Source organism: Panthera uncia (genome assembly GCF_023721935.1).
Source record: "Panthera uncia isolate 11264 chromosome D3 unlocalized genomic scaffold, Puncia_PCG_1.0 HiC_scaffold_8, whole genome shotgun sequence".
In the NCBI taxonomy this organism is placed as follows: Eukaryota; Metazoa; Chordata; class Mammalia; order Carnivora; family Felidae; genus Panthera; species Panthera uncia.
Window position 1 is genome coordinate 64,750,087 of NW_026057586.1, and position 23,089 is coordinate 64,773,175.

Below are 23,089 nucleotides of genomic sequence, written 5' to 3' on the forward strand. Positions count from 1 at the left end.
AAGCAGAGCAATGCTTCCCTTAAGGCCTTGAGAGCAGAGAAGTGTGGGCTCATCCCAGGTAGTTAGGCCCATCACAGACAGGCCACTACGGAGTACCCACTGGGAAGAACATGGCCACATGCAGTTTCCTACAGCCACAGCAGGATGCAGGCCACCCCCAAAGAACAGGCCTGCTGGCCTTGGATTGGGCTTCTCCCAACAAGGTTGCACCTGTGTTCAGCCTGCCAGCCCCTCTCCAACATCCAAGTGCCAGCCATGGAGAGCCTGGGCCCCACTCACAGCTTTCAGGAGGCACTGGGGCCTGGACTGTCCCATCCATCTTGCTGGACTCAGAGCACTCCCACCCATGAATTCCTAGAGTCTGCGGGAGAGGGGTGGGGGCGCTTGCTTCTGCTTTGCCTCCAGCTCCCAGTGCTGCCCCTCAGCCCTAGGGGGTGGGGGTGGGGTGGATAGCCCATAGGACTTGAATGGGGCATGTCTGTGGCACGAGAGAGCCATCGGCTGAGGTTGAACGTGACTAACTAAGCAAATGGCCTCATGTAAACCAGAGCAAGCAGTTCCCAGGATAGAGAGGGGAGCCCCAGGCTGCAGCCCCTCCTGGGCAAATGCATTCCACTCCCTGGACACTACAGGCCCCCAGTGTTGTCTCCACGGACGCCACCACCTCCCTGGCCGTGGTCTATGTGCACATTCTGTTCAGGTGGACTGTATAGGAAGCGGGGTCCTCAGTATGGTGGTTGGATTAGAAGTGGGAAAGCCAGGCCTGCAGTGCCTGCTGGCTCCCTTTATGCCATTTTAGAGGCTCAGAAGTCATCCTTAGGCTTTACACACAGGTGGACGACACCAGCTCTCCTGCTAAGACAAAGTCCGAAGAAGAAGAAATGGCTGATTCCTAACAGATCAACTGGGCTCCTGAGGCAGGGCCAGGACAGCCCTTCCTGGCACTCCGGACAGTGGGAACACCAGCTGTCTGGGCTTTCTGATCATGCGCAGGACTCCTGTGGTTCAGGAAAGGATGCGCCAGAGTCTCTACCTTTCCCTCAAGGGAAGGATAGAAAGCCTTCTGAGGTGCTGAGGGGTACGCGACAGCTTTAACTGCTGGTTCTCCTAAGGCTTCACTCCAGAGGCCCTTTGCCCATCCTCTGAAGCAAAGTCTAAGCTAAGCTAAGGATGAGCTCCAGCTCAGAGGTGTTTACACACCCAGGTGTCCACTCGGATGCCCTGTCCTGCTCCTGCTCCCCCAGACAGCTGAGGATTCAGGCCACAACTGGTTAACTGCACAGGGTGAATTCGAGCCCGCGGCGCAGCGCAGGCTGACTGTCTTCACTCAGCACCGTAATCGGCACATCTGCAGACAGGAAATCCTCCTTGCTGCGAGTTCCCAGTCTATTATCTGAGACACCTGGTGTGGGTGGGTGATTCAGAGACAAACAATGAGCTGGCCCCCTGCACAGCAATTAACTGCTTTAACTGCTAATGTATTTAATCCACCACGTGGAGATCAAGGCTGGGCCGAGGAAGAGGCTTGGAGTCCTCTTTGGCTTGTAGACTGCAGGGCCCACTTCTCCATCCCTATGGATGCTGTCCTCACCGGCCGTGACCAAGACACCAGGCACAAGGGCAGCTCAATGCGACAGAAGCTCGTCCCAGCCCTCAGTGTGTCCACAGGGCACGAGGGGCATCCTTCTGTCCTGCTTTTACCCAGGTTGTGTGCACACAGGGCTCGCTGCTGAGGCAGAACTATGGTCCAGGAGCCATTTGTGGTACCAGCCCTTCAGCCCCCAGGGTGTTTTATTTTAACGTCCTGGATTGGATCATCTTTTATTGTAAGCAGAAATAATGCTTGGATAAAGGCTTATGGGGTAAACCAGCAGAAAACATTCCCAGTTGTTAAACTGGGAAGTGGCTCCTGATTGTTTACAAAACCTGGCCCGGGAGTGAGCAGCAAAGTCAGCACATGCCCGTACAGCCCCAGAAGGCGTGCCAGAAACCGCCGCCACCACAGCGCCGCTTCGGGAAGCAAGGTCAAAGGCCAAGGACTGTGAAAAGCTTCCACCCCCAGCATCAATCACGTTGGGCAGACTGTCTGGGGGATGCTCTTTTTGAAAATACAAAAAATAAAATGGACTCCTGGCGGGGGAGAGTAGGTTTGCGCGCCAGGGGCCCTGCTTGTTGCCCACCAGGGACCCTCCAAGCTTGGAGGAACTCGCAGCCTTCTGAGGGCATGGCCCCTTGCCCTCTGAGCTGCTGCCGTCAGTGTGGGCTTTGCTGATGGCATATGGGCACAGGCCTTTGCCTCTGTCCAAAGGTGAGAGAAGGGACATATTTTGGGGGGGGGGGGCGGGGGAGGCCCAAAGCATTATCAGGGGAAAAACTTGCCACCTCACCTTTTAGAATGGAGTTTAAGATAAATGTCAATTTAGGGGCGCCTGGGTGGCTCAGTTGGTTAAGCGCCCAACTCTTGGTATTTGCTCAGGTCATGATCTCACAGTTCTAGGAGATTGAGCCCTGCATCAGGCTCCATGCTGACAGCACAGAGCCTGCATGGGATTCTCTTTCTCTCTCTCTCAAAATAAGTAAATAAACTTAAAAAAAAGATAAATATCAATTTACACTTCTGGATCTGAATAGTTATATAACCTTTCACAGTGTTCAACAAAATAAACCTAAGTGGGTTTTACTTAATAAAAGTAAATTTAGTTTTATGATTTGAACAAGAATATTTCCTGTGGCCATTTGCTAAATTTTGGACAAGAGGCACTAAATTTACTACAAGGCATTTTCTTGCTCCTTAAATCTGCTCGTGTTGACCACACACAAGCGAAGGGTTCTGACTCCTCCAGAGTTTATCTCACTGTCTGATTCCAAGTGTTCTGAGAACTCAGAAAACCAGAGAGGCTTCTCAGATGTACATCACTGTGTGGTGCAGCCCTGTTCCTCCCGGCGGCTCACTGCAGGGGATGTGGGAACCAGGCCGACCACGTCTTGACAAATGCTGATGGGACAGCCCCTCGGAGTCCTCAGTAAACATTCGATTAACTGACATGGAAGCAGATGATGAGACAGATAGCTACTCAGGTTCTGAGCTCATAGCGGAGGGAGAGCTGACCAGGCCCAGTGCAGAGAGACCCTGAGAACTAAAGACCTCGAGAAAGGAAGACCTCAATTGTTTTTTTCACATGCAAGTTGACAGAAGGCTTAGGAAAACGAGATTCCAACCCTAGAAGACAGGTATCAGGTGGGCACGATGTCCAAGCAGGTGTACTGCACCCAGTGCCACACGCCCTCACTAACGAGAACCTGTCAGCCCTCAGCGACCACAGCCCACCCACAGCACCACCGTGCCCCAGTCACAAGCAGGCTCATGGTGGGAACCATGGCTGAGCTCTCTGTTCTTCCCCCCTGGCTCCCGGCCAGGGTGCCTTTCCTCAAAGTGCACGTCCCTCCCTCAGACTAGCCCAGGCCCAGGCCCTGGGCCCGTATCAACCCCGCTGCATCCCCACTCTCCATCCTGCCCCTCAGGGGTGGCTTTGGGATGCAGGAGGATTCAGCCTGGGAAGGAGTATGTCTGGCCATGTCACCAATGGTCTAATTTTGCCCAGCCATGCTTGCTCAGCCTTTACCCCCACAAAAAGCTGGACCCACGCCTCTCAGAGAATAGGAGAATGAGAATACAACCACTTGTGGGTGAGGTGGCAGCCAGCCCATGCAAGGCGGAGAAAGGCCCAAGGCCTCTGCCCTATCACTGATGCCATCTTTGGAAATCTGCAAAGTATGACATCCACAAAGGCCAGTAAGACCCCTACTCCTGAGGAGCTCAAAGCAACCCACAGGGAGGTAATGCAAGCAATCCCACGGGCTACTATCATGGCCTAAGAGGTGGACTGCAATGACTGGCCCACCTGAGAGCCAGCAGAACGAGGGGAGCCCTGGAGGCAGCAGGAAGGGGAGGTGGTGCTGCTGGTCTCCATGTACGGCTCACTTGTGTATGTGCACGTGCGGCTCAGTGCACCCTTACCTATGGCCCACAGGACAGTGCTGAAGGTGCCCATGTTCTCCCTGCCAGAGGTGAGGTCCTCCCAGGTGACCTGGAGTTGGCCGTCTGGAAGTTTCTGCACTCTTGATGGGGTACAGTGCTTCAGGAACCTGGTGCCTTGAGAGGCCATGTACTCTGTGACCAAGGAAGACATTTGCTGCAAAGCACAAGAAGACATGCTGTGAGGACCAGGTAGCAGTGAGAATGTCCGCTACTGAGGACTGTAGGAAGAAAGGACTTGGTCTCCTGCCTGCTTGAAAAGGCCCTAGAAGAGCCCAATAAAGGTTCCTCCAAAGGAGAAGGTCCAGTGCCCCTCCTCACACAGAGGAACTGAGGAACTGAGGGCTGAGCCGGGAGCGCATCTGATGCTCCCTGGTTCCAAATCCAAGGGCCTGAGGCCCTTTGGTTAGGATGCACTTGACCTTTAGACTCCTTTCTAGATGCTAAGTCTTTACTAAAAGCAATGACAGAGAAGCACCCCCTTCTCCTGGGGGCTCTGGCCTGCCTAAACCAGATCGCACTTTGGCTCTAGACTCGCCACCCCTCTGCCCCTGCCAAATGCTGTCACCTCCTCTACCATTGGGGGAACTGGGACACTAGGTGGGTACCTCTACTCCCCACTAAGAGGTACAAGGTAGCAGGTATGGTGGGGCCATGGGGCTGGCTGGGGTGTCTGCAGAGAGGGCTCCCTCCTCCCAGCCCAGAAGGCTCTGCACCAACTGGCTGCAGATGGGGGCCTGGTTCCTGGTGCCACTGTGGGGGCTTGTGCAGGCCAGAGCTCCAGTCAGACACAGCTTTTTCTTTTAGGAAAAATAAAAGCCACTGTTTAAATCCTCTGGTGTCTGTTCATTTAGAGACACACACGATGAAGAGGCCTGCCTGTTCAGGATTGTCACACCAGTCACAAGGAGTGTAGGCTGTTGATCCCTCTGGATGCCTGACAAGCCTGAAGTCTCTGTCACAGTCTGAGGGAGAACTACTGAGTCAAATTGAGCCACATGGCAAGACCACTGGCCCTAGGCCTGCTACCAGGCCTTCACATCCTTCTCTGAGGCAGAGCAGGGCCTGGGTCACCTGGCCTCACCACTGTGTCCCAGGGCATCCCTTCTCATCATTCTTCAGCTTCTGCCCAGGCTCAGTGCTAAGGCCAGTCCTTTGAGTGGTCCTCATCCCTACATGCCCCTTGTCCGCATCTGCATCCTGCAGTGCGGCCTCCTGTGACTCCTGTTTGCTGCCCGGCACACTCTACCCATAGCCCAAGGCACAGAGACCTTCCCTGAATGCTGCAGCCCTGTTGCAGGTGCTCAGTGCAGAGGCACTGAGTGAAGTAAAATGGAGTGGCTGGCACAGGACAGAGGGACAGGTCTCTGTGTCTGCTGGGGGGGGGTGGGGCTGGAGACTGGACATGGCAGGCTCACTGCTTCCCTCTGTGAGACCTTGCCAGCCCCGAGAGCCCAGAGTGCAGATGGACAGGGGTCTGTCTTCTTCTCAGGGACATGGGGGAAGGACATATGACATCTTAGCAGTGACAGCCCCAGACGTGGGTTTTAATGGATGACTTTCCCTTGAAGAGTTTTTAGTTAAACACACACACACACACACACACACACACACACACACACACCAAACCATGTGCTCCTAACACGGATGCATCTGTAGTCAGTGCTGGTACCTGTGTCTCGCCATTAGCAAGGGTGTCTATGCCCCAGATCTGTATCAGGACAACCTGCACTCTTTAGTCCCCACAGGGTGGCTCTCTGAGCTCCTGCCTGGAAGCTCAGGAGTGGCCGACTGACAGGAAGACTGCGTGCGCTGTTGGCCCTGCACAGTGGACAGGACATCAAACTGGTAGGCCCTGAAAGACTGTGTGGATGCTCCAAGTGCTCGGGGTGGACCACTGGCCAGGAAAACCACCAAACGCTCATCCTGATTCATGAGTTACATTTTTTTAGTCTATGGTGGGTGACTGGGAATGTTGCCAGGGGCTTTCATCTCCTGAGGTGGTCACCCAGGGCCTCACCAGTCTAGCAACTGCTTCCCCACCTAGTATTGACCTTGAGGAGGCAGCACCGCACTTGGACACCAGAAGGGCTTGGAAAGGGAGACAGAGGACAGTGCTTCAGCCAACACTCGCCTTCTCATTAATGGAGAGATGGGAAGGGGTGACTCAACCTCGCAGTCTGTGAGGCTGGCCCGGGGTGCCCTTAGGTCCAGTGGGAGGCTGCAACGTGTTCCATGTGCCTGTTCCATGTTCCTTTCCACATTTGGGTGGGTGTTCTATATTTCAGGGACAATCTCCTTATTCAACTCAAGGGCCAGTTTCTAAAGACTGAGACCTCATTCCCAGCCCATACCTGCACCTGTCTGGGCCGGGGCAGCTGGCCGAGGATATGCAGTCCCCTGGGGAGAGCACAAGGTGGGAGTGGGGGCACACAGAGCCATACCTGGTCAAAGCCCCGGAGGGGGATGCTTCTCATCATGACAGTGGTATCCAGTCCGAGCCCAGTGAGGAAGCCAGCACACTCTAGGGCCACATCTGCCAGAGGCTGAGGAATGCTAATGGATCATGACATCAGGAGCCAAGTGGAGAGACCCCAGTGCCATGGCCAGCCACCCACTCCCCCACCAATCCCCAGTCAGCCTGAAGGAGACACAAAGACCCCCTCCCATACCCCCATCCCACAAATGCACACCCAAGGTGAGGTGTGGCCTCTGGAGGTGCAGTGACAGCACTGTGGGCACCCTCCAGCACCCAGTGCCCTGGCAGCTTCTGCCTCCATGGGGCATTTGTGCAGGCTCCCTGGAGTTTAATCTCAGCCTTTCGGGACAGGCTCCCCCTCCAAGGGGTCTGAGTAGCGACAGCAAGGAAGAGTTTCCTACATGAAAGACATGAAACAGCTGCTTTCGACCCGTATTCCCAGCTAGCAGCCCCAGCTTTCATCTTCCATCAGATAGCCCCTCTCCTGACCTCAGATCCTCCCATGGCTCCTCTCTTGACCCTCTCTGGTTTTACTGCTCCCTCTGAAGGAACGGGCCTGGCTGGGGCTTCTCTCAAGGGAGCACCACCTGCCTCACGGCTGTGTCCAGCTGCCCCGACTGGCTCAGCCATCTCAGTGTGTGGCTCAGGAAATGTCTCCAGGAAGCCCTAGCCTCAAAGGTCAGGCTCAAATTGTCCCCTGAGTACAGGTCATCTGCCCTGAGTGGCCCTATAAGAGCTGGGATCCAGGCGGCAGAGTGTAGGCCTTGGCGGAAGGGAGAGCAGTGCAGGAGGGGCCGTAGGGAGTGTGAGCATAGCCGGCTGTCACCTGCACACCAGCAAAGGATACAGCTGGCTCCGACCACCAACCTGTTAGAGGAACGGACACACAGAGAAAGAATGGTGAGTCCCGCACATCGCCCACCATGACACATGAGCAGCTAAGTGGGGCACCCGCAGTGGGGATGGGGCCCTCAGCTTTCGTGCAAGGGGCCTGGTCAGCTGATGTGTCACTGCTGATGAGTCAGCTGAGGCTAACTGTTCAAACAGGTTGTCCCAAGGTACAAAACCCACTTCCCAGAGGCTCCGACTGTGAAATAAAGGACAAACACTATGTCACTAAATCGGGAAATTGCCTGGTGGTGAAGGATGTGAGTGGTCAGTGACAAAACAGCACATCCTGTGCAAGGTCCTGGGAGTGGGATCAACACAGAGTCTGTGGACATGGTAAGAAAAATCTCATTAGAAGTGGAATGGTTTTCCTTCTGTCCTAATGTAAGTTCTGCCATGGGGTCCCTCTGGACCTCCTGTGGCCAGGATGGAAATGGAGATGCTTTGCAGGACAGGGAGGACACCAGACAGTGGGGAAGGTTCTGGGAAAGCATCAGTTATAGTCAGAACATTCTTGGACCATGGAAGGCCAGGCTGGAAAGGTCCACACGTGCCTGCCCAGTGCCACCACACACAGGCCAGGGCCAGGAGAGCCAGCTCCCCTGAGCAAGGATGAGGGCACCTGAAGGCAGAGGGGGACACAGGCACTGAGCAGAGTCACTTAAAATATTTGCCCTAATAGGAGCATCTAGGTGGCTTAGTTGGTTGAATGTCTGATACTTGATTTTGGCTCAGGTCATGATCATGCAGTTTCACGGTTTCGAGCCCCATGTTGGGCTCTGCACTGATGTTGCAGAGCCTGCTTGGAATTTTCTCTCTCTCTCTCTCTGCCCCCCCGCCCCCGACTCCCAGCTCACACTCTCTCAGTCTCTCTCTCATAATAAGCTTAAAAAAATTATTAAAAAATAAAAAATAAAATAAAATATTTGCCCTAGTAGAATAAATCCTCTCCTGTTATTCAGCTCCACTCTGCATGCATGAACACACATGCACACAAGCACACATCCACACACGTGCACAGAACCTAACACAGAATGAATATTCCCAGCCCGGGTGGTAACATGTGGGTGGGCTTGTCAGATCACCCCTTCAGCCTTTGAACAAGAGGAGGTGATGTAAGGATGGATAAGCCCAATGTCAGCGCTAATCCCAGCAAGTACTAATGATATAATTCCATTTCAAAAAGCAGCGTATCCCATGGAATATTGCTGAAGGTGCCCTGCGGGGAACAATCGGCACACGGCTTCCTCTCAGGAGCTGGGGATAGAACTGTGCTGGATTCATATTTGAAGTGAGTGAACAGAGCTCCGTATGTGAAAAAGTTGAGAGGGACATGGCCCCGCAGCTGGCCAGAAGCACGGAGATGCATTCAGAGCTCCATCCGAGCCTGCCAATGTTTAAGAAATAGACATGTTGGAGTGCACGTGTATCCACGTGTGTACATAGCCACGTATATGTGTAATATGCATGTCTCTGTATAGGTACATTTTCAAAATTATGTAACCTAACTTCTTTTGTGCTTGATATATGCAGTGAAAGGTATAAGCCTTTCTTTAAGATAGGAAATTACAAGTTACTTAAAATACAAGCAGAATTTAACTGCTTTGAACATCCTGCCTTAAATGCAAGAATGAAGTTGGGTAAAAGCATCAATGCCAAACATGCAGTGCCCTTTGCTCCCTGCTTCTGGTGGTGGTGATGGCGCAGGCCAACCGCCTCCCAGCCAGGCAGGCCATGCAGGCACTAGGGGAGGCCCTCCATTGGACAGCGGGGCTGTCCCTGCCTGTCTTGGAGCCTTCTTGCCTCTGTAAAGTGGACCCTCCAGCGGGAGACAGCTGGCTGCTGGGTGCAGCATACAGGACAACCCCAGGCCCTCTTATCACATTGCCAAGGACACGGCAGTGTAGTCTCCTGATTCTGGCAAAAAACTGTTTTGTTTCTGCAGCCTCCGGGTAACTCCCCAACCCCCTGCACTATGTGGATGGGCAGCTGGATGGGGAGGTAGGGTGGGCAGTCATGTAGGTGCTGAGCAGCCAGCTCCTCCCATGGAGCCACCTCAATGCTCTGGGTCTCCTACTCTCACCTCAAAGTCACGGTGCCCACCCCTCAGGCCACCAGCTTTGAATTGCCGATGGAGGACACATCTGGGAGACAGCAGGCACCAGCTCAGCCATTCCTAAGTGGGTGTCCTTAACTGCATGTGTATAGCTGAAATCTCATAAACAAGCAAGCATCCTGCTTTCTTGAAGGTAATTTTGGGTCTCTTCTTGTCTTTGTGAGTATTGGTTTTCACTCCATCCCTGTGCCCAATTTATCAAATAATCATTATTCTTTGCAGAAAACAGGATCCAAGAACTCTCTTCAAATGAGCTAAAGTAGGAAAATGCCAAAGCAAAAACACAGACACCGGAGCCTCCAGATCACGAGGGGTGGGGGGCTGCCAGAAGACAGGGGCACTGTTTTGTTTTTATTGGTAGCTTTGAAACTGCAGACAAGTTCCACTGGCTGCTAAGGGACTCTTGGCCAGGAAGGGGGCCTGGGAACCATGAGGTCAGCTGCCAAGGCACGATGACCACTGCTGGCCCTGGCCAGCCACAGGAGGACAGGGGTGCTGCCAGAAGAAGTCAGGACCAGCTTGTTGGATCTGGGGGAAGGGCCTGAGTGAGCCTCTGAGGCCTGGAAACACTCACCTTGTCACTACAGTAAGAGACCCAGACACAAGGGTATCAGTCCACATGGGAAATCACTACCCTGCATCCTGGGAGCCCCTGATTCAATTTTACGTGTGTTCTGGGCAGCTCTGCTCTCTGTGCCCTTCGGTGTGCAAACATTTCATGCGAAGGTATAACTACTGTGGGATTAGCCTAATCACAGGGCAGGCTTTCTTGTTCAAAATCTGAATGGGGGAGGAAGCAGAAACAAAAGCCTTAATTCAGACCCATGAAGCCCCAGCTTAAAGAGCCCTCCACCTGCCTCTCGAGTTTGAAGGCCCCTGATCCGCTCCCCAAAGGGAACACCCACACAAAGTGAGGCCCTCACGGCAGGCACCTGGCTCCTTGGCGGCCCCACCAGTGCAGGAAATGCCAAACGAGCTGTGAGCTCAGGTGCCCCGGGGAGGCAGCAAGGAGGGTGGGGGGCCCCAAGGCCCCCTCCCCAGTGGGGGCTGGCTCCGGGCTTGCCTGGGATCTGCCAGACCCATCCCACCCCTCAGGGCCTGACACTGGGCCCCCCTCCGCCTAGCCAGAGCTTCTGTGTTCTGGCCTCATAACAGATGCCACCTGGAGGAGTTGTCTTCCTCAGCCCCTAAGCCCAGCATGTCTTAGACATGCCAGGGAGATGGTCAGTGGGGCTTTACAGGCTGGTAGCCAAGTGTCAGGCAGATAGCTGGTCTCCCTTTTGCTGGACACAAGGCTGTCACACCAAATGAACGTGGAGGTTAAGCAGGAAATGAGAAAATTCGCAGGAGTGAGTTTTCCTAACCAAACGGCTGTGGTTCTTCACAAGATAAATTTTATATTCTTCCCTTTTGCGCTCAGGGAGAGAGAAAAATGATCACAAAACCTAGTCAGATTCCAGACTTAAAATAAGGGTCACAAAAAAAAAAAAAAAAAAAAAAAAAAAAAAAACCTCTTAGGACCAACTCTGACAGGCAGTGTTAAATCAGCTTGAGTTACAAAAACACTCTGCCTCACAGAGCAGTAGGGTCCGAGGACAGAGAGGGCCAGGCTGTGCAGCTGTGGGAGAGAGGACAGTCCTGGGCTGGCGAGTGGGAACAGCCGGGTCCAGGCTGTGACCTGGAAACAGCAACTCAGTTGTGTGTCAGGCCAACGTGGGAGAAGAGCCGCCCCTAGGTGACTCCAGTCTCATTCAAGTCCTCTTACGTCAGAGAAAGGTGACAGTACTTAAGTCACCCCAAAGCTCCCCGCTCAGAGCCCACCTATGCACAGAGCTGGCCTTGCAGACATGGCATGAACCCTAGGTGTGAGTGCTGACCAGCTGGGCCAGGGAGCCAAGGGGGTCTGGAGCAGAGTGACCTCAATTCCTCACCTTTAGACTGCCTGAATAGTCACAGCGTGCACAGACCTGAGGATCCTGGCCCAGGCAGGCTGGGCAGCTGGACCCAAGTCCCAGCCAGGATGCCTGGGTCCAGAAGGCCTGAAACAGGGGGTGACCCTCCAGGTGAGTGAACCAAGGTCACCCGGCTGTGTGATCAAAGGCGGAGCCAAGCTGCCTGGGTGCACAAGGATCCAGATACCCCAGTGCCTGCCTCCTTGAAAGCATTGTGGTGAGTCGGCCTCCCTTTCTCCCTTCCACCCTCCCTCCACCTGCCAGACAGGCTGGACAGCTGGGGCAGGGAGAGTTGCATGCCTTCTCCAAGCTTCCCCATGCAGGGCAGCGCACACCCTGCACCCCCATTTCCTCCACTGGTGGTGGATAGTTTCTTGAAGTGGCCATCATCCCCCTGAGCATTCCTTCCGAAGGGGCTCCTACTACCTGCCTAGGGGACCCTGTTCTTCTCCCAGAATCCTCCTCACTTCCTGTTCCTCCTCAACCTGCCCTGGATTTACCCAGAAAAATGAAGAAAAAAGAACAATGGAAAAGCCAAACAAGCCAGACACAAAGCTGGCATTCGGGTAGCCTAGGCTGAGTGGATGCCTCAGGTGGGGGTGTGGTTCTGAGGGTCTGGGCAGCCGGGATGCATCTCCCCCCTGGCCTCACAGGGTCCTGCTCATGGACTTGGGAGCTCACACTGCATATGCTAGAGTTTTCTACACATGATCTGTTACCTTTGGGGTAATCCAGCTGTGTAGTGAAGGGTGTTTAATTCTTTCCACCAACTGGGCTTGGGCTTCATCATCCCCTCTCTATCATCTATCCAGCCTTAGGTTCCCCAGACCTGGATTCGAGCAAAGGAGGATAGGGGCACTCCTCAAATGTCTGTGAGCCTACAACACCTCTATGGCCACTGGGGTTCAAGCCTTGAGGGGGCAAAGACGTGGAGCAACCATAGGACACAGGCCTCACGAAGGGCTACTCGCCACTGTGCCCCACTCCGATACATCCTGAAAGGTCTCAGATGCTGCCTGTGCCCCGTCATGGGGAGGGACGAAGGGAGGAAGGCCCTGTGCATGCTGTAGAACCCATAAGGGACGTGGGGCCGGACGTGCCCACCCAGAGGCCAGTGGGGACGGCACCCGCTGCAGGCGGAGCCCAGGCTCTCTGGGCACCCTCCACCACCGGCTAGGCCTCCCGATGGGACCAAGCAGAAATGCCCGGCCTGGCTGTGGGAGGCACTACAGGGCCGGGGGGCAGCCCTCAGGTCCATATTAATTTCAGCTCCATTTTAAAAGCAAGTTAAAATAAACACAGGGAATATTTATAAGGCAAATAAATCTGGCAGAAACAGCCCCTCCAAGTGTGAGCAGAGGCCTCCCCCTCAGCCCCAGCCCAAGCTGATAAAATACAGAAATGCTACTGTAGACCCTCCGGGCTTATTTTGACTGCAGCAGAGGAATGTAGCATGTAAACACTGACTCCCATATCACACTGTTACAACTTGCATTAACAGCACCGGACAAAAGCCGCATTTTCACAGAAGCATCGTACAGGGATATATCTCCAGCTTAATTTTTAAAAAAAACCATTTCCTCACATAAATCATGCTCAGAACGAAACGGGTGACTGATACATTGCAAACACTTTTTTCTTAAACAATAACATACCTAGATTCCTTCTAAACGAAAGAGCTTTTTAAAAAAAAAAAAAAATCTTCTAAATGTTTTTTTTCTGAAGAAAATAAACACAGCACTTTCTTTCCTGACCAAAATATCTGGGGTGGTGTCTTCCCAGCGGAGCAGGCCACTGCCCAGGCACTCGGTCACAGAGGAGGGGCCCACAGGTTGGGCCACCAGGCTGAGCACCGGTGGCACCCACCATGCCTGCGCCTCCCGCCCTCCCCAGCCCTGAGTGATGGCCTAGGCCAGCCTCTCCACACACCCAGCCTCCATGACCAGTGGCTAGGGAGAGAATCACTAGAAACCGACCCCTTCCTGGGCACTGAAGACACCACTTTTAAAATGTAATGGGGGGGACGCCTGGGTGGCTCAGTCGGTTAAGCGGCTGACTTCGGCTCAGGTCATGATCTCGCGGTCCGTGAGTTCGAGCCCTGCATCGGGCTCTGTGCTGACAGCTCAGAGCCTGGAGCCTGTTTCAGATTCTGTGTCTCCCTCTCTCTGACCCTCCCCCGTTCATGCTCTGTCTCTCCCTGTCTCAAAAATAAATAAAACGTTAAAAAAAAAAATGTTTTAAAAAAAATGTAATGGGAAAAGAGCAAACAAAAGAAAACAACAGAATATGCAGGAACTAATGTGACAAAAGACTGGGATTCAGAAAATGCTGGCCTTTGGTCATGGGCCGAGACAACTGAAGCGCATGGCAGCCTCAGACAGGACACAAGTTCCATGCAGGGAGCTGGCCTCCCAGGCACTTGCACATTCAAGGCTGAACCACGGGTCCAGCAGACCACTGTGGAGAGGCTGGCAAACCAGGTCTACATTCCACCCAGAGGAATCAATGCGAAAGAAAACTAAGAAGATCTGAAGCCAACGCCAGGCACTTGCGCCAGTGATACAGGAAAGTGGGAGCCAGGAGCCAGAGCAGGACCGGGATTCCACTCGGGGATGGAGCTTTCAGCCCGGCTCAAGGGTGAGTGGTCAGCGACACGGGAACCCTAGAAGCCTGTTCTCTACCACTCCATACCACACACCACTCCATTCCATTCCACATACCACACCACCCACATCTCTCCACTCCATTCCACTCCACACCGTTCCACGCCACACACCATTTAAGACCACACCCCTCCACTCCACACCCCTCCACACCACACCCTCTACTCCACACCATACCATTCCACACCACACTCCTCCACTCCATTCCACACCACACCACACCATACCATATCACAGATGAACTGCAAATACCTCAAGGTCACAAAGGAAAATCTGACCTGTGGAAGGCCTAAAGGAAAATACAGGGGCTCTTTTTCAAAAACAATCTTGGGGGTGGAGCAGACCTTCCTGAACATGCAATAAATCTAAAAGCCATTAAGTGTAAAAAGAGATCTAAGGTACGTAAAGGAATAAAGAAAAAAAGAATGAAAAGGAAGGAAAAAAAAAGAAAAAAAAAAAGCCTTTGTACAACACACAAATAAAACGACATGACAAGCTGAGAAAATCTGCAGTATAAACGACATGGGATCACAGCCTTAATACGCAAACCAGCTGGAAGATAAGAAACAGATAAGAAAAAAGGAAAACCGGATAGAAAGTGGGCCAAGGACCAAGCTGACAACACACAGACACACACACACACACACACACACACACACACACTCTTTCTCTCTCTCTCTCTCACACACACACACACACACACACACACACACTCTCTCTCTCACACACATTCACAGACACACTCAGTTTTTTTTTAATTTTTTTTAAATGTTTATTTTTGAGAGAGACAGAGACAGAATGTGAGTGGGTAAGGGGCAGAGAGAGAGGAAGACACGGAATCCGAAGCAGGCTCCAGGCTCCCAGCTGTAGCACATGGCCCAACACGGGGCTCGAACTCACGAGCTGTGACATCATGACCTGAGCCGAAGTTGGACACTCAACCGAGCCACCCAGGCGCCCCAACACACTCAGTTTTAAATGGCTAATAAATATGTGAAATGATGACTAATAATAGCAAATCCAAATAAAATCAGGCCATGTTTAACCAATTGGCTGATGATAAAAGAAAAGATAACTCAGAAATTTCGGCATAGAGGAAAAAAATGATCAACGTGACAACATGAAAACTACAAACTTCTGTATGAAAAAGTACCCCCAAGTAGAAAGACAAACCACAGCTGGGGGAACTGGTAGAAGGTGATGGACAGAGGGATGCAAACCTGCATGAGCTTGACCACAGTCACTGGGAGGGACCACATAGGCCTTGGGCACAAACAAGTGGTGCTCACCCCAAAGGAGCAGGGGGAGAGGTTCCCTTCTGTTTTACAGCTCATGAAAAAGCTGAAGTCCCAGGCAGGGCGAAGGGGGACAGCAGGCAGAAGCGCACCTGTAAGCTGGTGCAGCCCACCAGGAGGGAGCGCCTGCTAGCAGCATGGGTGAAGGTGTGAAGAGCACCTACCCCTGCACCTGGGTTCTCTACCTGTAGGAAACACCCCTGACAGGTGTATATAACATGCAAGAAGCATTATGACAGTAATAAGATGCACGTCAAAGGTTTTCACTGCAGCATTTCATGATGATGACAAAAAGAGACTAGGGAGATGCTCATGAGTCATGAAAAGATAAACTACATCACATCCATTCAAGGGAATCAAGCCCCGGCTGCGAACAGAGATGCCTCATGAAGAGTGAAACAGTAATAAACAGAGCACACCCGTGCCTACACACATACACTTGCACACACACCCCCATTTACCTTCGCACTTTTCCTCGCTTTTCCACCCCGTGTGTATGTATGTATATTCTCAAAACCAAGTCCCAAGGCCACCGAGCGTCTACTGACGATCAAGCCTCTGCTGCCCTCTGGTGGCCTTTCCAGTCCCTGCAAGCATGAAGTCCCCCACCCCCCCAACTACTACCCCCAACGCCGCTCACAAGAGTTGTCTGGACCTGAAACCCCCCCTCCCCCTTAACAGCCTGCTCTGTGGGTACAGGAAGTGCATTTAGTGCATTATCACCTGCTCAGGAAGTGTAAAAACACTCACACACTTCAAGTCTTATTTCCACAACTGGGCTATGGTTTCTGAGAACTTTGGAGCCTTTGCTGAATTTCAGGGAAGCCCAAGGTGTAAACCAGAGGAAAGGGGAAATCAAGGCCCAAGGAGAGGTCAGTGGCTTTCCCTAATGACCTGGCCTTACCTTCTCCTCCTTGAATATCCTTCCTCTGTGATGTCCTTAACGGGACCCACTGATACCCTGGGGGCTCCAAGAACCCTATTTGAAAACCGCTGCCCTAGACAGTTGGCTGATGCATTTTGTAATACTTGTGTCATCACTTCTAAGACAGTCACAGGATGCAGTATGTCAACAGCCCCACCAAGGGGCACAAGAACCATGTTCCCTTTCCTTCTTTCCAGTAGATAAGAAAGAATGGACTAGAGAGACAGGACTAACATATGGTTCTAAATGGCCCTGATGTTTGCAACTGTGAACAAGAGGATTTCCACTAAGGCCCATGCCAGGTCTTACGTTTTTCCAGGGGACTCCTTCAGCCAGAAGATGTCGTCACTTGTAATTCCATATTCCAAGGCGCCTTCGATCTACCCAGAAAAAAAAGGATCAGTGTGAGAAGAGCATCACCTAGCCTGTTCCTAGAGACTTCCCCCAAAGAGGATGACCATTTTGTAGACGCAACTCAGCCAGAACCACCCCGGCTCACACATGGGTGCACTTCCTTGCTCCACAGACTTTTCTTCAGGTTTAGCCTCTGGGGACAGGTGACCAGGCTATATCTGACTCAGTGTGCCATCCACTACTGGGCAAAGCACCCCAGCACATCTTGGCTGTATGAGGTGGCTGGGGAGCTGGGGCATGGCTCTCCCTGCTCTCTGGGGCCTTCCCCTTGATCCAGACCCGGGCTGAGAGGAGGGCAGGTGAGGAGCAGAGTGAGTCAGGGCATAAAGGGACAGGCTGGCTCCAAAGGCACAAGGCTGAAAGCTGGATGCTATTGGGCACTCTTGAGGGAGCCTGGGAATTGTACAGACTCTCCTGAATCCCAGAGGAGCCCAAGAGGGACTGCCAAGCAGACTGGGGAGACACAAGGACCAGCGTCCTCTCAGCAGCCATGAGAGTAAGAAGAGTAAGATGTGCTGGTGGAGAGGAAGCAGACTGCAAACAGTTTATGATTCCAATTGGCAATAAAAATAAAGTCAGGAATTTCTCAGGGTTGTGCAAAGAAAACTGAAAGGTCTGGAAATCAAAGGGCCTAAAACATAAGCAACTCTTGGCAGGCACCCAGAGAGGGTGTGGTGGAGGTGGGTGATGGGAGGGTGGAGTGGCCACCAAGCTGATTCCCCCTGCACCGGACAGCTCCTGCTCTGTCCTCCTCTGAGCGAATGGAGACATGGTGGCTGCCCAGCTGAGGTCCAGCACGGTGGGCCCAGGCCTGTTGCCTCTGCAGGGCACCCTGGCACATATGCAGGTTTGCCTGAGACGACTGCCCAGCTCCTGGGAGCTGACTGTGGCCTTCAGGGGCTTTAAGCAGAACCAATGTGGGCTTGGCTGATGGGTGTGGGGGTCACTAAGGGTCACCCACCTTTCCCGTCTGTTGTAGCTACCTTGTACAATAGCACCCTGCCACCCTACAGAGCCACATAATCTGCCCAAGGGCCACCTCTGTGCACAAGCCACCTGTCTCCTCTGGAGGCTGCTCTTGAGGGCCTGACAGCTGGAAGGGAGGCATGGTAGCCTCTGAGGACTGGAGGTGTACATTTCCCTCTGTGCCCCCTCTGTTCCCCATTTCCAGAGAAAGCATCGAACTAAAAGTAGAGGCTTAGGATTTAAGCATCTGAGGAGAAACAGAACCACTCCCTTGTTCCTCCTCCATCTGTGCTCTGTCCTGTCTAACTAGGAGGCAGAAGCAGCCTCCATGCCTGGGAAATCCACTGGCCTCATTAACTTCACCACAGCCCATGTGGAGGCTCAGGGCTTGTGCCACCTGGTTCCCAGGTTCCCCTGTGAGACCCATGTGGTTGTGACCTCAGCCAAACTGCTTCCTGCTTCCCATCCCGCTCTCCACTACCCTGACTGGAGAGCCCCTTCCCTAGCTCCACCTTCCTTGTGGGGGTGAGGGCAGAGAAGCACCCTCAAGTAAGACGGGGCCAGGAGGGGATGCTGGCAGAAAATGGTGGACTGAGGACCTCCCAAAGTTCACCCCTCCATAAAAACAGCCAGAACTAAAAAAAAAAATAAATTAATTAAAAAAAAAAAAGAGTAAAATTCAACTTTTTGAGAACCATGGAAATTAACCAAAGGCTTGTGGCAACATAGGGCACTTTAAAAAAAAATTTTTTTTTAACGTTTATTTCGAGACAATGCGAGAGACAGAGTGCAAGCAGCGGAGGGGCAGACAGAGGGAGACACAGAATCCGAAGCAGGCTCCAGGCTCTGAGCTATCAGCCCAGAGCCCAATGCGGGGCTCAAACTCACAAACCGTGAGATCATGACCTGATCTGAAGTCGGACGCTTAACCGACTGAGCCACTCAGGTGCCCCAACACAGGGAACATTTAGTCAAGAAAAATGGCGGAGACTTGGTAAGAACAGTGAGTTTGGTGGAGTTTTAACTGACGCTAGCCCCATCTCTCAGCTCAGCACCAACCTTGAGAAATGAAGAGTGACTTTAAAAACGTACTGGAGAGCAGAACAGAACCAGAGGCCTTCCAAAGCTCCTTCCCAGAGTCATTGTTGGACCTGGCTGGGGCTTCCCCAGAAGACCCCACTCAAGAGGCTTATCTTCCACCTCTCTTGACCTTGCCCAGGGCCGAAAGCTCTCTCTGAGGAGGATCTTCCCAGTGATGTAATGTCACAGCTGCCTGAGGTGATGGATAACAGCTGAAGCAAGCAACATACTACCCAAAAGTTTAAAAGGAAAAGCCAAGGAATGAGATGTCCATTGGAGCTTTGAAAAGGTCCCACGTATTCCTGGGGACCTAGAAGGCCAGGTGTAGGCACTGGGCTGTGCACACACCAGGGAAAGGCCTGAGACAGCCTGAAACTCTCACCTCTGGCTGGCCTTGAGGCCCAGCACAAGTAGGTAGTGAGGGCTAAGGCAGAGTTTCTGGTACCTGGCTAAATGTCAAAAGCGTGTCCCCAAATGCCTACCGAACCCCTCAGCAAAGACTGTGTGTTTTCTCCAGGTGTTTAAGGAAAACTCTGTCTAGTTACTAGCTGACCACTAAGCTAACTGAGCAGAGACGTCAGTGGCCTCCCATGACAAAGAATATAGATTTTACAAAATCAGTTCAGAAAACCACCTGACGAACAATAGCAATAAACAAAATCCTACAGTGGAGAGAGATTCTGACTTCCAGAGTTAACACATTATTTTATTTGAAATATTCATTTTTCAATAAGAAAATTACAAAATGTGAAGAAACAAGAAAGTATAGTATGACCTTTACATGTTATTGGTGGGGGAATCTAAAATGGTGTAGCTGCTTTGGAAAGCAGTCTGGTGGTTCCTCAAAAGGTTAAAAACTGACCATCGACTCCATTCCTAGGTATATAGCCAAGAGAAGTGAAAACTTAAGTCCACAGAAAAACTTGTACATAAATGTTCACAGCAGCATTATTCACAACAACTCAAAGTGGAAACAATTCAGATGTCCATCAGTGGACAAGTGGATAAACAAAATATGGTCTACCCACACAATGGATCATTACTCAGGCATAAAGAGAAATGAAGTTCTAACACATGCTACAATGTGGAATCTTGGAAACATTCTGCTGAGTGCAGGAAGCAGGTCACAAAGGCCACATGTCTGATTCCATTTATGTGAAATGTCCAGAGTGGGCAAATCCATAGGGACAGAAAGCAGACTAGTGGTTGCCAGGGGTTGGGGAGGCAGGGAATGGGCAGTGACTGCTAATGGTACAAGATTTCATTTTGGGGGTGAAAATGTTCTGGAATTAGGTAGTGGAGACTGATGGCTGCACAACTGTGAATATACTAAAACTCCCTGAATCGTACCCTTTAAAAGGGTGCATTTTATGGTGTATAAATTTTATGTCAATTAAAAGCAAGATTTGGGGTAGGGGAAGGAAGAAAAGGCTAAAGTCCTGGATGTTCCAACATTTTGAGGCTGAAGAGAAAAGGAAGAATCAGCAAAGCAAGATAAAGAAGACCAGGTGCGGTGGTGTCTCAGAGCCACCTGAAGAGTGAAGTGACAGTTGTTCTTAGGATTCAGCAGTACTGGGTCCCTGCTGACCTGCTTCCGTAGAATGGACATGAGAAAGAATTAGAAACAGGGATGCCTGGGTGGCTTAGTCGGTTCAGTTGATTAAGCGTCTGACTCTTGGTTTTAGCTCAGGTCATGATCTCGCAGTTCATGGGTTCAAGCCCTCCATCAGGCTCTGCAATGGCAGCACGGAGGCTGCTTGGGATTCTCTCTCCCTCTCTCTCTCTGCCCCTCCTCTGCTCACGTGTGTGCACACCCTCTCTCCCTCTCAAAACAAATAAACTTTAAAACTGAAAAAAAAAAAAGAAAGAAAAAGTGACAACAGTGAATATAGAAAAACTAATTTCTTTAAGAAAAGAAAGAATGGGGATGCTGCTGGTGTGGGAAGCATGAGCTGAGAGACCATGAACGTGCCCAGGGTGGCAGGGAAGGCTGTGTGCTGGGGACACTCACGTGGGTGGGGTACCTTGGCCGCCCTCCAGTAGCAATGACGATATGCTCCGCGGAAAGCAAAGTCTGAGAAGAAATCAAGGAAGCTGTGGTCACACAGATGTACTGTGGCACACAGATGCAGAGGGCTCGACTGCCCACAGGTACCCCTGGTAGAGACCCACACTTTCTAATTACAGTTGCTGCCCTGCAGTGTGGACCCTCCAGCCAGGAGCTCAGAGGTCCCTTGGAGCTGGGAGCCTGCCAAGGGTACTCAAGCCAGGAGGGGGTGCAACAGAAGAGGGCAGGGAGACATTGTAACTCCAAACACCACCCCCCACCCCCAGTTTACAGAGCACCCTGCAGGTGTCTCGTCTCCTCCAATCCCCACAAAATTCTGCAAGGGTGTGACCACCCACCCTATCGCCCAGCGCAGCAGGCAGCCTAGCACAACATGCATCTCAGTGGTCTGTTTCATTGTTTATGGAGAGTGACAACCAGCCTCAGAGAGATCTGCTGTCAATTCCAGCAGCACTTATTACTGCGAACATCACTGGGGTTGAATGAAGCTGGAGTCGGCACCCCAGGTCTTTGGAAGGGTCAGGACTGCCTGAGAGGAGCCACTCAGGAGAGCTGGGCACTCACCTCTTTCCCACCTTTAGTGACACCACAAATCGTGTGCTCATTGACAAAGCTGGCCTTGATGTTAAAGTACTTGACTTTTCTGCAAAATAAAAATAAGATTGTCAAATATTTTCTCTGTAAATTAAGTGTCACTTATGGGATTAAACAGGGAGCAGATGGGTAAAAGCCTAGCTCAGACCCACAGCCCCCTGCCCACAGCTCAGGTGGGGCAGACAGCACTGGGAAGCATGAAGGGGGAGAAGGATAGCTGTCGTCTCCCCAAGGGTCCCCTGGACCATAGATCCCTGGAACTGCTGGACAGAAGCCAGCATGGTTCTGAGAGCCCAAGTACAGCCCTGGTGTGTGTGATGACAGAAGTGGCTGAGCCTCCCTAGGGTCCATCCTTGTCACCTGGGCACTTTCCGGCAGGGAACAGAGGCCCCTACGTGCACCCAGTTATCCCCGCCATCCAAATGACCAACCTCCTGCTGACAAGGAAGGGTGCCCACTAGGAAGACATTACTCTTACACTCTTACATCCCTCTAGGGGATAATAAGGCTGGAAAACAGGTCTGATGAGGACATAAGGGTGGTCAGGTGCATGGTGTGTAGAAATGATCCACGCCTTCTAATAATGAAGGCCACCCTGTAGTGGTGGGTTCTTGGCACATTTGGGAAGGCTTTATCACCTCCTGGACTTTATGTCCTCCCCACAATCAAGCCCCATGCCTCCATATGCTGCCTAAGCTGTAGGAAGCAAGTCCTCACTCACCCCCACAGCTCAGCAATAGCCATAGGATACAGACAGAAGTTCTGCACCAGCTTCCATCTGTGGGCACCTCTAGAGCTGCCCTGGGGTCAGGCCTGTTTGGCACTTGACTGGTTGCTGCCCAGGGCCAGCAGGATGGATGGCAGAGCCCTATGCTTCCAGCAAACCGCACTGGGGGATACTGAGCCCCACACAGAGGAAAAACAACAGGATACAGCTCAGCTCCCTGGTGGGGGGGGATCACTGGGGACGCCCAGGATGGGCAGGTGGGCCAGCTTCTCCAGCTCAGGTGTCCTGGGTTTCATGGGTACAAAATAGCTGCCTACTGTACAGGCCCAGGAAGACTCCTTGGAGCCAAGCAAATAGAGCTCAGATGAGAGCCACCAGACCTCTGAGGGAACACTGTCCCCTCCATGACCTGCATGGGCACAGGGAAGAGCTACAGGGCCAGGAGCAAAGCCTAGCCAGAGTCAAGTGCAGTTTGGGGCACCTCTCCGTCTGGTAGTGGCTCCTCAGGGAGGATCCTTTGGTGGAAGAAATCTCGGCATCTTGGTTGGGGGACCCCAAAGGGCTGATGGGACCTTGTCCCAGGCTAGAATGATCATGTTGGACATATGCTTCAGCACACAACAGCAGGTGCCTTCATGTACGCCTAGAGAGCCAGGAGGTGGGTGGTAAGGTGTGGGGTTCAGGGTGTGGGAGCCTTGGAGATGAGAGGTGAGTTGTGGACTTCACAGAGTGGGGCCTGGGCAACATGGGGTTCATGGGGCTCCTTACACATAACTGTGGTCCACCCTGACAGGAGAAAGGTCACCTGCCTCAAGGAAGGTGCTGGCGTCTGGGATGGCCCTCTCTATGCTCCCACACTCTGGCCATTGTTCTCCCTAGCCCCAGC

At 52.3% G+C, this 23,089-nt stretch overlaps 1 protein-coding gene across 2 annotated transcripts in view; it reads right to left on the reverse strand.

Annotated features, from left to right (window-relative positions):
* TXNRD2 (thioredoxin reductase 2) overlaps positions 1–23,089 on the reverse strand; it is a 53,532-nt gene that overhangs the window by 16,962 nt on the left and 13,481 nt on the right. For both annotated transcript variants that reach the window (XM_049620584.1, XM_049620582.1), the window contains exons 6-11: positions 21,447–21,525; positions 20,826–20,888; positions 16,664–16,734; positions 7,363–7,382; positions 6,481–6,572; positions 4,019–4,193 (exon numbers count right to left, since the gene is read on the reverse strand). In XM_049620584.1, the coding sequence (XP_049476541.1) occupies positions 4,019–4,193; positions 6,481–6,572; positions 7,363–7,382; positions 16,664–16,734; positions 20,826–20,888; positions 21,447–21,525 (500 nt within the window). The remainder of the gene's footprint in view (positions 1–4,018; positions 4,194–6,480; positions 6,573–7,362; positions 7,383–16,663; positions 16,735–20,825; positions 20,889–21,446; positions 21,526–23,089) is intronic.